Here is a 15,462-nt window from a genome sequence, read left to right on the forward strand (position 1 = left end):
CTGGAACCAGGGAAGAACAGTGTCTTTGAATCCCACCCAGGAGCGAAGGTGGTCCAGGAAAATTTCGTGATCAACTCAGTCGAAGTGGTCACAGTTCTTGTGTGTCATATTTTTATTTTCATATTCTCTGCAATGACCGCTAAAATGACAATTGACTCCCCCATGAAGTACATTCACTGACAGGACAACAGGATACTGAAAGCTGTTTTCTTGTAGGTTATGTCTTGAGCAGCAACTCTTCCCTGAAGACGGATGGGAAGTGCGTAAGATGGGATGTGGTGCATACGGATGGGAAGTGTTGCATTCTATGTTTTCTGCGGCTCAGATAACAAGGATTTCCTGGCTTGGCACGTCAGGAAGTCCACAAGAGGGAGGTCAGGCCTCGCTCAATAAAAGGTTGTCAACCTCTATTATCCACCCAGTAGTTCAGAGTGTTGGTGTTCAAAGTGCTGTTGGATAAACCATATTGGTCGACTGCCATTTTGATGCCGTGTTACCAAATGATCTACAACTATATCTATCTATAACGCGCTGCTGGACTCAAAAACTGGTATCTCACAATCAATCAGATATAGGTGTCAAGTCTATATTACAACTGGCAATGCAGATCTACACTAGTGACACAGTGGCTCCTGTAATGTGCCCCTTGTGTCATTCGGGTTATTAGCTTGGCCTTGTTTATACAAGAGGAACAATGACCATTTTTGAAGTAATCTGTACAATAGACGAGCACAGAGGAACACTGGCGGCTCTTCCTGTCCTGGATTGCCTCGCAGTGTTGGTAGCATTCTTTTTTTTTGTAGTGCCTGAGAAGGAAGTACATGTCTTCTTCCTTTCAGTGTCATTCCACCGACCTGGTCGCGGTCGTATTCTATCTTATTATAGATAGAATTGTTGGTCTTCATTTCCTTCCTTTAATTAAATTAAACCTTAGCTCCATTGATATATAACTCTGTTTATCTGGAAATCACCAGCAAGTGTTAAAGGTCCAGTGGTTTACTGATGAAATGAAGAGGAAATTAATCTGTGGTTGCTGCTTTTGAGGCATTGTTTGCTAGCAACTCTGCCATCATAGCATTGATGTGATTTTGTGTGTCATTTGTTCATAATACATGTACATTTTTTTCCCTTTATGTCTGTATTTCTTCGTAATGTGGACTTAAGTGGAAATCTATGTGCGATACTGGCTATCAGCTAAGAAGCACCCAGTTCATTTCTATATCCACCAGCCAAAGCATCCGGTCAGCAACATGCACATAACACAAAGACATCACACATCAACATTTTTATAATGTAAAATGGGGAGCAGCCCAGAAAAGGATTAATCATAAATATTGCTGTTGATCTGATGAATGAGCGGATCATGAATTTTTGTTACTAGTTAAACATGTATTAAGCAGAGAATGTGTTCTTTTTTAGTTGAGCCAAAACACTGAGCAGTCGATGTCCCCATGGTGAGCTTGTCTTTGGAGTTCTCTTTTCACCCAGATTTTCTTTATCTTCAGATTGTAGCATGTCTTCTGCTGGCTGGTATAGGTGGCATGTGGTATAGTAGTTTGTTCCAAAACTGTCTATTTGAAGTTTTTGTTTTCCACTTTATAGCGCCTTGTTTCCTCTTAACATATTGTAGGGACTCCGGTAGACGACTGTAGTCCACAGGACCATCTGAGAAAGTAAATCACAAAATTAATATCAAACATGGTCATACAGACGTTTCACTGGTACTGATGGCATGAAAAGTAAATGAGTGAATCCCAGACAATGATAGTGAGAAATTTCCCCCACCATTCCTGCGCTGTCTTAGAAGACCCGTACTAAATTCCCTGTCTGTGAAACACTTTTCACCCCAGAAGTGGATGTTCTGAGTCAGAATAGCATTTGGATTTAATGGAGGTCAGCAGACCAACTCCCAATCCCTAGTGTATAAGTCAACAACACAAAGCTGCTCCTTGTTGACATCATCGGAAAAGGTTGGGAAACAATCTCTCGACATTTGGATTATTAAAATTGTTTAAAATTGTGAAAAAGTTCCTTACCTACTTCCACAAGAATCACTTTTAGGCTGTTGTGGGTCAAAGCATCATGCAGGCCCAGTGCTTGCTCATACTGTGTTTGCTTGTGAAGTAAGGGACAGTCTTGGTTTTTGTCATTCATTGACAGTGGCTGTGCTGACAAAATGATTAGCAGTCTGCGGCTCTTTCTCATGGTGTCAGCAATGACTTCATGTTTGGCTGTGGAAACATGAGACAGTGAATTTAAAACAGACATGATGTGATCACAGTGTTGGGCGATGTGGGTAGGTTGGTGACTTCTGAGGAAACCCACGGGTTTCTACAGACGTTATTAAGCAACTTATAACCCATCAGCGATCAGAGGCATGGGTTCATGCTGAGAAAGAGCACCTCAATTCTGTATGAGGAAGCATCAAAGAATTAAGGTTTGTGCAGGAAGTGTATGAGGACATTAAGAGGACAGTGAGACTGTGGTGATCTGTAGATGTATCGTGATGGAGTGAGAATTGAAGGAGAGCTCAGCCATGATGTATGGTTTAGGCAGTACCTCTGACAACAGAAACAAGAAGCAGAGTTACAAGTTTCAGAGAAGAAGAAGTGACTAGGGAAGACAACATGAAATCAGAGGGACAGCTCCAGGAGTAGTTTTGAGACAAAGTTGAATGCCCAGTTGGATGCAGTCAATGAGGACATGTGAAAAGGGATGTCACTCAAGATATAAGGTGGAGATGGTTATTAACATCACAGCCTCTCGACCGTGCCAATGCATTTCATTTAAACGTAACCATGCTGCATTATGTGCTGTGACTTTATCCACATTTCAAATTTGTTGAAATGTCATAATTTATTTACAATTCATGTTATTTGCTTTCTTAACTTTTAACCTTTAATCTTAACATTTAAACAAGCTAAGCTGCAAATATGAAGCCTGATGTAGTTCCGAGCAGACACCACTATCATCAGTCTGAGCAACAGTTGTGGGCATGGTTATCTGGAGTAGCAGTGGCATATCAGAGACCGGGAGAGAGGATTTGACTGACTCAGATACTGAGGGGGAACATTCCTACTCTGAAAGATCATACATTGAAACAGAAAGTGTCAGCGAGTCTGTTTGCCATGTGGCAGACACAGTAGAGGTCAGCAGAGAAAATACAGAGCAAACAGCAGTGGAGGCAGCAGCAGTGGTGTTCACAGTAATGATGATGCGCAGTCATTGCCTTTGTTGCTTGGGAGAGAAGGAGCAGTGTCACCAGTGGATCAGGAAAACATCTGTTCAAGTTATGCAATACGCTACGCCTGTCACCTTGTGATGTCATACGATACAAATTCGATGAGTGGATTTACTTTCATCCCAAACCTTGGGTCAGACTGAAGATTCCTCTCTTTCACAGCATGCCTTCATCTCTAGCTGTTCTCAAGTGACATGCTTTTGAAATAGTAATCTCAAAGTGGGATATTTCCTTGAAATAACTGACGCGCTACAGGTTAATTAATTGTTTCCTAATTTAGTCAATCTATTAACAATGTGTTTAATCTCCCAATATGCCTGCCTCATATCACTCTGCATATGAGGCAGACTTCAGTGAATAACTGAATGAACGTACAGTGTGTGCTCGTCTTGCACGTGAATGTAGCTTATGTCATGGTTTGAGTCATTACACATTTTTATGTAGAGGCACAAGCATGGTTGGTGCAAATGTGGAAACTGTCCCTGGGTTGAGTTTCCTGACCTTCTCCTGGGCAGTCGTCTCGACCGCTGATGTACAAGGAGTAGCCATGTTGGTTTTCCAACTTCTCCGGCAAAACTTGAAGAGCGAACGTTTCAGGCTTGCTTGAGCTGAGATCATTTGAATTGAGGAAGCTCACGTAGGCGTCGTACACACCTCCATCGGATGCTGCTTAACAAAATGTAACAAAGGGTTGACTTAACGGAACATTCTAATAATTCTGCAGTGCTTCAGTAGTTCTGGCGTAGATGAAAACAGAAAAATAGCCAGCTACCTTCCAGCTTCCCAAGATGTCGCATTAACTTCCTGTAGGCTAATGCGAGGTCAATTCTGTTGAAGAACAAACAAGCAGCCAGAGCGGAAACAGCCAACGGGATAGCGAGGCAGAGAGACATCCACTTGTAGAAAGAGCTGTGGTCTGCTGCAGAGAAACAGAGCTCTGGATTTCAATTGTGAGTGAACCAACCGATGACAGAATACATGAATGAAAATGAGTCTGTTCAATTTAAATCTGCCTGTTTATGGAGAACCAGAATGTAAGCAAGAGATAAAGGCCTTGTAGTTCTCCAGCACTACATCATATTGAGATAGACTCAAAGTCCAAACATGGCAAGTGCCGACACGTTCTGCCTTTTAAGATCTCTTGGCTCAAGTCTCAGTCTCCACTTACCAGGATCAGTCAGGATTATGTCATAGTCTGTAAATTTCACTGTTGCACAGCTGTGGTGACGAGATGTGACAGTATACACCAGTAATTTTTCCCACATTGGTCATTTACTCAACTTCATTGGAGGTGTTGCATTACTGTTATACTGAGATAACTTAGTAGGAAGGGCCAGTAAATGGGTTCCCATATATTACACACTAAAGTGATGTGGGGGTGGGTTGCCCTGCAACACACTTGGTTTTGTTTCTTGGAACTGTGACATAAGAGTCCTGCAAGTGAGTTGAAGTGTGGGTCAAAGACAGCACATTCATGAGGTTGAAAATAGAAGACCAAGTTTGATGCTGTGTGAATAGAATATCAAAAACTCCAATCAGTTTCACACTTGGCCACTTATGCAGTATACACAAGAAAACATAATTAAGAATTGAAGCAAGTTAGTAGTTATATATATCCATACCTTCGTGAAGGAGCACCTTCCCCTCACTTTGTCCTGCTGTGTTTGTGACTATGCAGTGAAAGGGTACATCAAGATGTCGACGTAGAACTTTAGAGACAGTCAGAGTTAAGGTTCCTAACACCCTTCCCCTGTTGGAATTGCTATGAAGGACATAAGCAATTATATAGTTAACAACAACTGACACTACATTTCTATAGCTCTTTTCACAACAAGCTGGTAAGCTATGTCTTTAGCCAGTGGTGGGCCGTGCATTTCATTTCTATTATCCAATGCATTTAAAGTTCAATTAAACTACATCAGCAATGAAAACATTTCTTTACGCGGCACTGAAAATATTAAACAATTAAAGGGAATTTAAAATGATCTCCAAAAAGTTTCACAAACTCCACAAAGAAATGTTAAGCTTTAACCAGATTGTACACCTGATGGTGACAACCGCAGTTCAGTATCAGAAAGATAACAATGAGATGGTCACATTGTGGCACCAGTATCACAATGAAACAAGTCTGAGAGTACAATTATACAGCTGTACCGGTGGGCCCCTCATGAAAAAAGTAAATGTTTGGACTCACGCACTACAGATGCTGAGTCTGGTAAAAATCCGTACATTAAATTAGCTCTTGTGTACCTGTGAAAAAACTAGTTCTTTATAGTCCGGGAATTACGGTATCCGATATGAGACACCTGTGCACGCATCTGTGCCACTGCTAGCTCTCAAATTGAGTATCAAATCTCATGCAATGTAAGGCCATGGAGATGGCTCACAGATTCCAACTCATGATCTGGTTGGCTATAAGAATATCTATTAACTGTACATGCCTGTTCACTTAAAGCAACAATGCGTAACATTTAGACATAACTAATTTATTTTCATATTTCCTGAGATGACCGGTTTTAGCGTGAGGTGTCAATGTAGGAGATGCATTTACAGCCTGGCAATAACCGAGAGCTACAAAAGGCTTTTGTTTTGATCCTGAAGTGGCCATGTATCTACTCTAAGTCAATTCTGTGTTCACTGCTGTCTCTGTTGTGTTGCCAAAGTCATTAAACAAATGTCTATATGCTAGTTGTTTGTATATAAGTGTAGTATGTATGTTTGCAGTGAAATAGATGAACTGCGGTGCTAAAACAGGTGCTAGATATACTTTGTGGATGGTGAAAATATTTTTTCAATGAATTGATTTCCAAAGAAAATGTTCACAATTATCGATGTCTGCTGCTTGTCGTATTGTGCTGTTGAAGCGTACAGAGAACATATAGTTCACTAGTCATGTTTGTTAAGTTATTGTTGCAAAACAGTGTTTGTACCGGACTTGTAAGGCATTCTTTTGTGCATACCGCTGGTCTTGTTTGTGTTATAAAATTCAGGCCTTGCAGGCCCTGACGGCCCACCACTGGTAGCTGCCATGGTGCACCGAAAACCGCTATGATGATTATTGAGACACTCATACATGTTACTTAGTGAAGCCAGTGGGGAAAAAGCCAAAACTCACAATACAGGCACCGACATGTGAAGAAGCTTATCAAGTTCAACGAAGCTCCCATTGACGGTCCAGTACATGATAGTGTCTGCGTTCTCACTGACACCAATATAGGCCACACAAGTCAGCTCCTCTCTGGCTCCTTCAACCACAACCACAGTTAGGTATTATGAGCCAGAGGAAGAAATATTGTAATTTAGTCTTTAATGATCACAGTATGGTGCGGTACCTACCCAAGTCCACATGTTTCTCCTCATGCTCAGGAGACACCACCAGGGGTTGAGCAATGAAGGAATCTGCTGAGCCTGCAGAGACGGCAAATGCATGACAAACCAATGATGTCTCCCAACGCTGGGAAGATATAGAACTAAAGAGGAGCAGAGGAGGTGAATTTCAACACTATATAAGTCTGTCCTCCCAACTGATCCTGAGGATAAAAAATGGAAGAGATGTGGGAAGAAGAATTAGGAAGTCATCTGACTGAGACAAAGCAATACACATGCTTGTATCCAAGCAGTTTGTTAAAAAAAAAAAAAGAAAATTAATATCACTTCACAAATGAGTACATGAGTACACGATTGCATTATCAATGAAGATATTGGGGAGAAAAAAATCAATAGCGAGAAATGCTACCAATCCCTCCATGAACCAGTGCAACATTTCCATTATGATACTATAGCATTAGCTTTAGACTGGCTCACTAAGCGAGTGATGTTTGACCCTGGCACCTAACACTAAGAATACTAGTGGACATTTTTACATGAGTGACTGGATTGGGCCACTTCAAGTTTTGTGGTTTTTTGTATTCACAGCTCAGATTTGTGAGGAAATGTTTCTTCACACTGGCCAAAGAACACTATGAAAGCTCAGTGATGAGTGCAGATCTCATCAGGGATGGGAGGAACAATGACACTCTGTCTGGCCAGGTTGGTGCTGTTAGATGAAAAAGCAGTGACAATAACTTGGCCTTTCCCTCGCTGCACTACATTCCAATTATCCTTGCATAATCCGTTTGGGACTCCTCAGCACTGAGTGTCCCTTCAACTTTTCTATCACATCATTGCTCATACTCGCGCACTTACCCAACCACAGGATCGTAATAAAAATTGACCAGCATCATCTTCCAAATGGGCATGGTCAGCTCTAAAGCACTATAGGAAGGAAGTATCACATTTCTTTGCTCTTTGAAGAACGTACTGTGGTCAACAAGCAGCTGGATGCTGCGCGCAGATGTGTATGTCCTGCCGTTGAAGCTGACAGTCACCAAGCAGGTGTACTTCCCGGCATCCCTCTCTGTGACTGCAGGAAGTCTTAAGTAACCATCTTCATTCACCCAGACAGAATTTCCTGGTTGCTCCAATGAGCGGCAATCCTGTGTGGCAAATACAGTCTCATCAAGTGTCAACACATACTGTATCGTCCTCTGCTCACGACGGCCCTCATGTTGGACTGTTCATAACTTGCCCAGGGCTGAGTTGTGGTTAATTATTTGTACAAAGACAGATGACAAGAAGAGAATCAAGTGTTAGTACGGCGGGACAATGAAAAAGGATGATACTATTACTGCTTGCTTGGATTATGCCAAGCCTTTAAAAAAACTAAACTCAACTGAAGCATGAAGTAAGGTCCAGATTAAAGAACTCCAGAAGGTCATCCATCCAACTTTTCCATTTTTTTGACAAACCCTCAATGTCTATAACAAGTTAACAAAAACTAATGAAAAAACAAAAACTACAATTTTAAATCATTTTCCTTATTTGAACAAAAAACAAAATCACAAGTTTAAAAAGATAACTAACTGAAACTGCATTGTCTGTTTACAAAACAAATCAAAACAAACTTTATTTATTTCATCTGCCTCTCTGCGTAAATGACACCTGAGAAAGGTTTGTCATCTTACTTGGTGAAATTATTACTTATTTTTTGGTCATCTTGCTTAGCGCTCAGAATGTCATGCTCAGACCAGCGGGTTTTTCTAAGCCTCAGCTGCGCTAACAGCCTGCTGGTGAGGAACCAACGGTCTCACTTGCATGAGCCCCAAAAACTCTCCATACTCGCCGATCAATTGGCGCATCCCCATAAAGAAGCTCCTGTTCCACTAACCCATATTTAAGGGGAAAAACAAACGGACAAAAACATTAAAACTAATAAAAGCATTTTTTAAAAACTGAACCGAATGAAAACTAGCCAACATACTCTTAAAACAAAACTAAATAAAAACGAAAAGTAACGACAAATCCCATACTATCATAATCTTGCCTATAATAATCATCAACTTGAGTGTTTCACTTCAAATTTCATTTTTACAGCTAGACGCTAGCGTGAAGTTAATTTTGATGGTTGGATAACAGTCACAGAGAAGTAGTTGGACAGTAGTACAGTAGTCAAGGAAGTGGAGAGAAGGAGTGGGGATAACCTTTGAATTCTGCGACTCAGCTTCATCACGTAGTCTTTTTTTCCCTGTCTTCATTCTTCAAGTCATTTATTTATTTATATTTAATACTCATTAATGTCAGTTTAAATGCCAAAACGGTAACCGTAAACTGCCAGAACACCAAATAACAGAACATTTCTTATTCTAGGGGACGAGAAACACTGCGAAAGACAGAAAGACATCCAGTAGGGTAATTTCCATCTGTGTTCCGAGTCATTAGAAAGCCCCTTCACGAAGCAAAGAAAAGAGTGTGTTGACAGAGGTGTACTTACTTTCAGCCACTGTACCTTTGTGGCATTCAGATTCAGGACCTCTCTCTGTTTGCAGGAAAGACTAGTGCTGACATTGAGGCAAGCTGATCTGGTCTCAGCCGGAGCAGGACACTCGTCATCGGTCACTGACACGTTAAAATGCATCCTTTTGGTCGTCCCTCTTCATGGGCAGATGGGACAGATATACAAATTAGAAAAGGAAAAGTTTGGCTATATGATCACAAATCTATCTATCTATCTATGCAAATATACACAAGGTGACCTAAACCTGAAGGACGATGTTAAAGGTCAACTTTGAACCTTCAACCATTTCAATGCCAACATTCAGTCTTCTAAACCGATCAGACCTAATGCAAATACGCAGCATAATAAAGATGTGATTTCTCTATTCCAGTGGCAGCAGGTCAGTAAAGGGCAGACCCCACCACTCGCCAAAGTATGTTGAAGTCATTAGAAAATGAATGAAGCGAAAATAGCGAAACGAGTGAAAATAATATTATTAACAATGTGTTCGTACTTTAAGGGGGGCAAAATAAATATCACATAGACGACCATAAGTCATTATCAACGTAGTCCCACTTCAGGACACAGAAATCTTTACCATTAAGCAACAATTTCTGTTACAACAATTGTATAACAAAATACATAGCAGCAGTTGTATTGTAATATACAGAGAGCTTGGGTGTTATTTTAATGTCAACCATATTATGTTTATATTAAATTCTTAGCTGGAGATTTTACAGTTCCAAACACTCATTATAACACGAATTCAAAAGAATGTGACAGTGTGTGAGAATGGTTATGTACTTTTAGATGTCGATTGTGTTCAATTATATGTATTGCGATGTCTCATTAAAAGACGCCCCATCAAAAAAAAATGTTTCACGATGGTGCAGTCGAGTGGTTTGTATTGGGTGATACGTCATCTAGCGGTCAGACTGTGCATTGCCCATCTGATATACATTCACATTCATTCATTCTTGTCGGGAGACGAGTTTTCCAGACGCTTCTCAAAACGTTGTACGAATAACAATTGAGATGGAAATAGAGAAGAAGCGGGAGATGAACCGTCGTTCAGGTTCCCTCTTCACATCCGGAGCTCGGTTTACGGTTAAAAAATATAATAATAACGCCATCTGGAGGCGAGAAAACTAACTGGTGCCGCGTCACTCTCATGTTCAGGACTGCCTGCGATTCTCTGGTTGGGTATGCACAATTATAGTTACTTTGTGCTTTCGTTTTATCGTTTATAAAGAGTGGTCCGCTGTCTCTCGGATGTTATAGTAGTTCCATAGTCGCGACCATTGACTGATGCGGACTACTCCTCCGCTCCTTCAATCTTAGAACATCGAACTGTATGTAGCATTTTAGATCGATGAATCGTCAATACATCGTATGTGTATAATGCAGATCGAATAAACAATCCTGTTTTACAACTAACTGTATTTAAACACCACTAGAGGTCACCACTGGATCGTCATTTTTATCGTAATAGTAGTAGGAGGAGGAGGAGGAGGAGCAGTATTGTTCCTTCAAATCTTCCATAACTTGTTAGGAAAGTCCTCAGAAGACCGTTTAAGATCATATGACATTCGTACCTATTTAAATGAAGCGCAAAATTAGAATTCATTGCTGTGGAGCTGAAAATACCCTGAATTGTGTTGTCATGTATGAGTACGAGTGTGTGAGGGGGGTTAAGTTTTTTAAGTCATGGTTAAGGTTAGCCATTTGTTTTTGTGTAGTATTACGGAAACGTTGTGTTTGTTAAATGTGTATTACCATCCCAATATTATTTGGTTGCCAGGATTGACGGGGTGTGGGTATTTTGAGGAGCCACTAGGGGGCGAACTGGTATTGTGGAGTGCTGGACGAGACTCGCTTGGGTGATAGTTAGACTTTGGAAACCGTGTGAATCCGTGTTTTTTGTTTGTTTGTTTTAAATTATAGTCCTTTACTTGACGTTGATTCCAACACAGGTACATGGCAATCAAACCGAACACAGGCAGAGAAAAAGACAACAGCTATTCATCCAAGCGAGTCGAGAGGCCCCTGGCTGCAGCCTGGGCGGAGCTCAACGTTTGAGCCCCGCCCACCTTGAGCTCGAGGGTCCTGCCCACTTAAGTGACTTAACGCTGAGTTCAGCCCATCTTCAACGTTAACACATGCCCATCGACCATTTCTAGTGTAATAACATTCGGATGAAATGCGTCATGATGGTGTAGAAACAAGATACATATTTGTCAGAATAAATGATGTTTTCATGATTAAAATACTTTTTAAAAGTCTGATATGTATTGCACATTGTAACAACAATGAAAATGTTTTCAATGTGATGATTCTGTCTGCTTATTTTGTTGTCTATATAGAGACACATAACAATCTGGAGATTGGGTGTGATCCCAAAGAAACAAGAAACAAGCAGCCCAGGACTTTTTCTTTGTCCATTCTGCACCTATAAAGAGGCTCATTATACGGTTGACAATCATATTAAGGGCCAGTCTACCGTGAACTACAAAGGTATTGTACATATTTGTGGATTTGTCCATTTTTGCACATTAGAATTTAAGTCTAACTTGCTAACTTTACTGTTCTCTCTTTCAGAGTTCACAATCTTGAAGTTTTGCTTCATTTGCTATGAATGAATGAGAGGCTCACAACAAAAACAAATTGCATTTGTGTGTTGTCTTGATTATTACAAACTTTGTTTCAAGTGTTCTCCAGTATTTTGTGCGAGCTGAGCACACAATTTAAAAATGTGTATTAGTATTAAAACACATATGTACAGCGAAACCACATACTATGTCATTTGATTCGTTTTGTCCACTTGTAATTTTCATATGAATTGAGAATATTCTAGACGCTGATAAAATAACGTGCAGTTGTAAAAAATTACCACAGGATGGTGCCATCCCGCCAAGAAAATAATATTGGGCTAGTCATACACATCTAACAAACACAACGTTTCCCACAATACTACATTTTTGTTTAGTTTTTGGTGAGAGGCTGGGGAAGGCATTATGACAATGAGAAACCTCACAAAGATAGAGATACAAACTGTCCTTACTTTAGACTTGGTTTGTCTTGCTTTGTTTTATTTATTTTTTGTAGCAAAAGTAAGATTGTGTGTTTTCAAACCTGCTCTCACATGTGTAGCTTCCTTGATGAGACAACTGTAATGGCACAAACCACAGTAGTCGGTCTCTGACCTCCACTCCACTGGGCAGGCTGAAGTTCCTCCCTTCTCTCCACCAACTGATGTTGACGCTGAGGCTGCACTTGAGAACAAAGAGTCTCCCAGCTGCACCGCGCTGGAGCCGTGTATTTACTGTATGAGCTGGATAAAACAGTTTGAGGGAAGAGACCCATCAGACCAAAACACCTCCAGGAATTTACAAGTTAATACAGTACTCTTGCACAGCATTGAGGCCAAAAGTGTATTAGCGCTACATATAAAAATGATCTCAAGTTTTCAGTCACTGTAAAAATTGAAATGCATTTTGAGTGTACTTTAGTAACACAGAGCCTCGTTTATCATAAGTCACATGACTTCCCCTGCAACCACACAATATTCTCAGCAGGAATGTGGTCAGAATGTGAGCGTAGAATATCGGCTTGGTAGCTCAAGGTCTGCGCTTACAGTCACAGCGCTGCGCCAGGCGTGCGACATCCTGCACTGTATTCTCAGCATGACTTGAGGATGGGACTTCCCTGAGTCAGAACGTGAAGTGAAAGACTCAGCTGACCTATTTAACTTCTCACGTGTCATACTTTCGCTCACACCAGCACTTTCATTGTATCCGTCAGCACGTCGGTAAGAATTTAAAAAGCTGTTTTCCTGATTAGAACCAGCACCATCACTTGACGGTGATTGGAAACCTGATGGCTGCAACGCTTGCACTGGAATTGGGACTTGACGAAGACATTCTATTGTTGACTTGAAAATCTAATTGCAGCTTGGACCTTCTCTTGAAAATCTGTTCTTGACTACACTTTTCCTGACTTGTCATGTGACTACTTTTGTCTTTCTAGCCAGAACCTTAATCATAACTTGAGACTTGCTGGTGCTGAGTTGACACTTGACCTTGGAGTGTTTTGTTTATTTAGTCGAGACTTGATCCTAGAGCCTAACCTGTGTTCAGTTGCAGCCAAAATCCGGATTTGTGAGTCGTGATTTCACACTCACTCAAGTTTTGCTTATTTCGACTTGGTTCTTGCTCACCTTGACTTGTCACCTGGTGTCCTTATAGTTTCACATTTATTCATATTAGGTCAGATTCAGAACAGTATCAGGTTATATCACGTTTGTTGATTGTTTACTCCAAATAAATATAGCTATTAGCTCCCACAACTGGTCTGTCAGGGTCAAACAAATATCTTCATGAGTCTTGTCCGTAATCTGATTTCACTCACAATGAGCACTAGTTGTAGAAAGTGAAGAAGGTAAAATGTACTATTTCCAAAATTGTCAGCATTCTTACTGTATAGTATGACATGAGAGGAACGACTAGTTAGTCAAAAGTACTGACCGTGCGCCGACACAAAGCTTACAGCGAGCAACCAATAGATCCTCAGTGCTGATGCCATGTTTGTGTCTCTGGTCAAACATGTGATGTGTCCGACTGCAGGCTTACGAAACTCCTCCCAGCGTGTCACTATGTGGAAGTGAAAAATCCAGATTGAGAAGATTGATTATGTGACTCAATACACTAGATCAGGCACTGTAGTATCCGCTTAAATTTCATTTGATTGTATTTTTTTCATACCATTGTAGCACTTAATGCAGGTATTAAACATAACAAAATGCATGATGTGTCTATATATATATATATATATATTCATTCAGTTTTTAGAATTTCACAAATCACAACATGCTGTTATGTTTCCCACAATAAAGAGTCTTACTCTTAATTTCCCAAGGAAATGAAATACTGACTGGAATCAAATAATACAAATCAGGAATACTAAAAAAAATGTTGTGTAAACTTTTAAAAGTAAGATATTTTTTCATGGCTTTTTACTGTAAATCATGAACAGCTCTCTTTTCAAATGTAATGGTATTCAATTCATGATCTGTTGGATATTTTACTTGGTTTGTCTGTCAAAAGGACCAAAAGTCAAGCATTAGCAAAAGTATAAGGTCATCGAACAATTTGGGATGAAGTTCTTGTCACTCATTCAGGCTCTGTTTGTCGTAATCTTAGGTTTTGTGGTTTTTACACCTGGTTTGCCAATGCTTTTCTTCAGTCTTTTCTGTTTGGGAACTGTCAGTGCACTCAGTGTGAGCCTTGGACTACACAGGAGACTGGTGAATCAATGGACATTGTTTTTAACACTTTAACTTTGTGAACGTATGAATGCCTTTCTGCTCCTGCGATTTTCGCCTGCTCCTGAACATCACAGATTTACCATCAGAACATCCAAAGTTCAGCCAGGGGTTCATTTGTGTTCCTGTGATCAGTTTCCTGGTTGGCATATATAAGACCTATTAGTCTTTGTATTAGTATTATTTTAGCCACATGTGCCAACTTAGTCATTAGAGTTTCCTGTTCTAAAACTGAACATTTAGGGGCGTTTTTCAACTCTCTAGCTCAAACCAGTTAAGCACTAAGAATGTGTAAGAATGCAAATAATTATAAGGGGGACACTACCAAATAACTCAATGGACAGGTGACACAGTAGTCTTAAAAATGTCTGACAAATTGATGAAAAAAAATTGGATGCTGAATATGACTCCAAGGGGAAATCATTTCCTGTAATAATTCACCAATCACTCACGAATGATCTATAATGTTCCTCAAATCTTGAGGACTTACCAGGTCACCTCAGAGATCTGCTGGAGACAGCCTGCCTGCGTTCTTCCTCTCATGTCCTTGCAACTTCTGCACAACTGTAACTCAGGAGTTGCGTGTCATAGAAACTCAAACTGTTTCCGTGACGTACGCTAACCCACCCACCTCGCTACCTATCCTCATCAGCTGAGTTCAAATGTAGGTCAGAAGAGCTCAGCCCACCTCAAATGTCAAACCTCTCACCAGTAGAAGCTGCCTGAACAGCATCATGTGAGGTTGCTACAACATAAGCATTGTGTTTGGTCCTCAGGGGAGACACACCTTTCACTTGCAAACAGACATGTAAGAATGCTATCATGTTGCAGTCTTTCAACAGCGTCAACATTTATGAGACAATCGTCAAACTCCATTGTTGCTCCCTGAACAATAAGTGAGGGCCATCGGGCTGCCAACCAGCAGCCAGCTCCACTCTGCCGCACAGAAATATTTTTCATGCCTTTGATCAACCTGAATTTACTTGTATACAGGTTTTCAATATGGAAAACATAATCAACATTCATTCTTTCTTGAGCAAAATAACATACAACATAGCTCTATCCTGCTGAAATTTTCACCACCCTGTG

At 40.5% G+C, this 15,462-nt stretch overlaps 1 protein-coding gene across 5 annotated transcripts; it reads right to left on the reverse strand.

Moving 5' to 3' along the window:
• Positions 1-1,270: 1,270 nt before the first annotated feature.
• On the reverse strand, positions 1,271-14,943 carry LOC128765901 (interleukin-1 receptor type 1). Of its 5 annotated transcripts, none has more exons than XM_053877136.1 (12): positions 14,864-14,943; positions 13,577-13,702; positions 12,196-12,384; positions 9,051-9,210; positions 7,542-7,716; positions 6,578-6,649; positions 6,357-6,486; positions 4,864-5,003; positions 4,014-4,160; positions 3,743-3,907; positions 2,041-2,231; positions 1,271-1,665 (listed from the first exon to the last, which is right to left on the reverse strand). In XM_053877136.1, the coding sequence occupies exons 2-12, from the start codon at positions 13,654-13,656 to the stop codon at positions 1,597-1,599; spliced, it is 1,518 nt and encodes a 505-aa protein (XP_053733111.1). In that variant the 5' UTR covers positions 13,657-13,702; positions 14,864-14,943; the 3' UTR covers positions 1,271-1,596. The 5 variants fall into 5 exon arrangements, with proteins under 5 accessions (XP_053733111.1, XP_053733109.1, XP_053733110.1 ...); XM_053877134.1 differs by having other exon boundaries at positions 2,037-2,231; positions 14,864-14,939; XM_053877135.1 differs by having other exon boundaries at positions 2,037-2,231; positions 12,186-12,384; positions 14,864-14,939.
• Positions 14,944-15,462: the final 519 nt, after the last annotated feature.

The sequence above is a fragment of the Synchiropus splendidus genome, chromosome 10 (assembly GCF_027744825.2).
Source record: "Synchiropus splendidus isolate RoL2022-P1 chromosome 10, RoL_Sspl_1.0, whole genome shotgun sequence".
In the NCBI taxonomy this organism is placed as follows: domain Eukaryota; kingdom Metazoa; phylum Chordata; class Actinopteri; order Syngnathiformes; family Callionymidae; genus Synchiropus; species Synchiropus splendidus.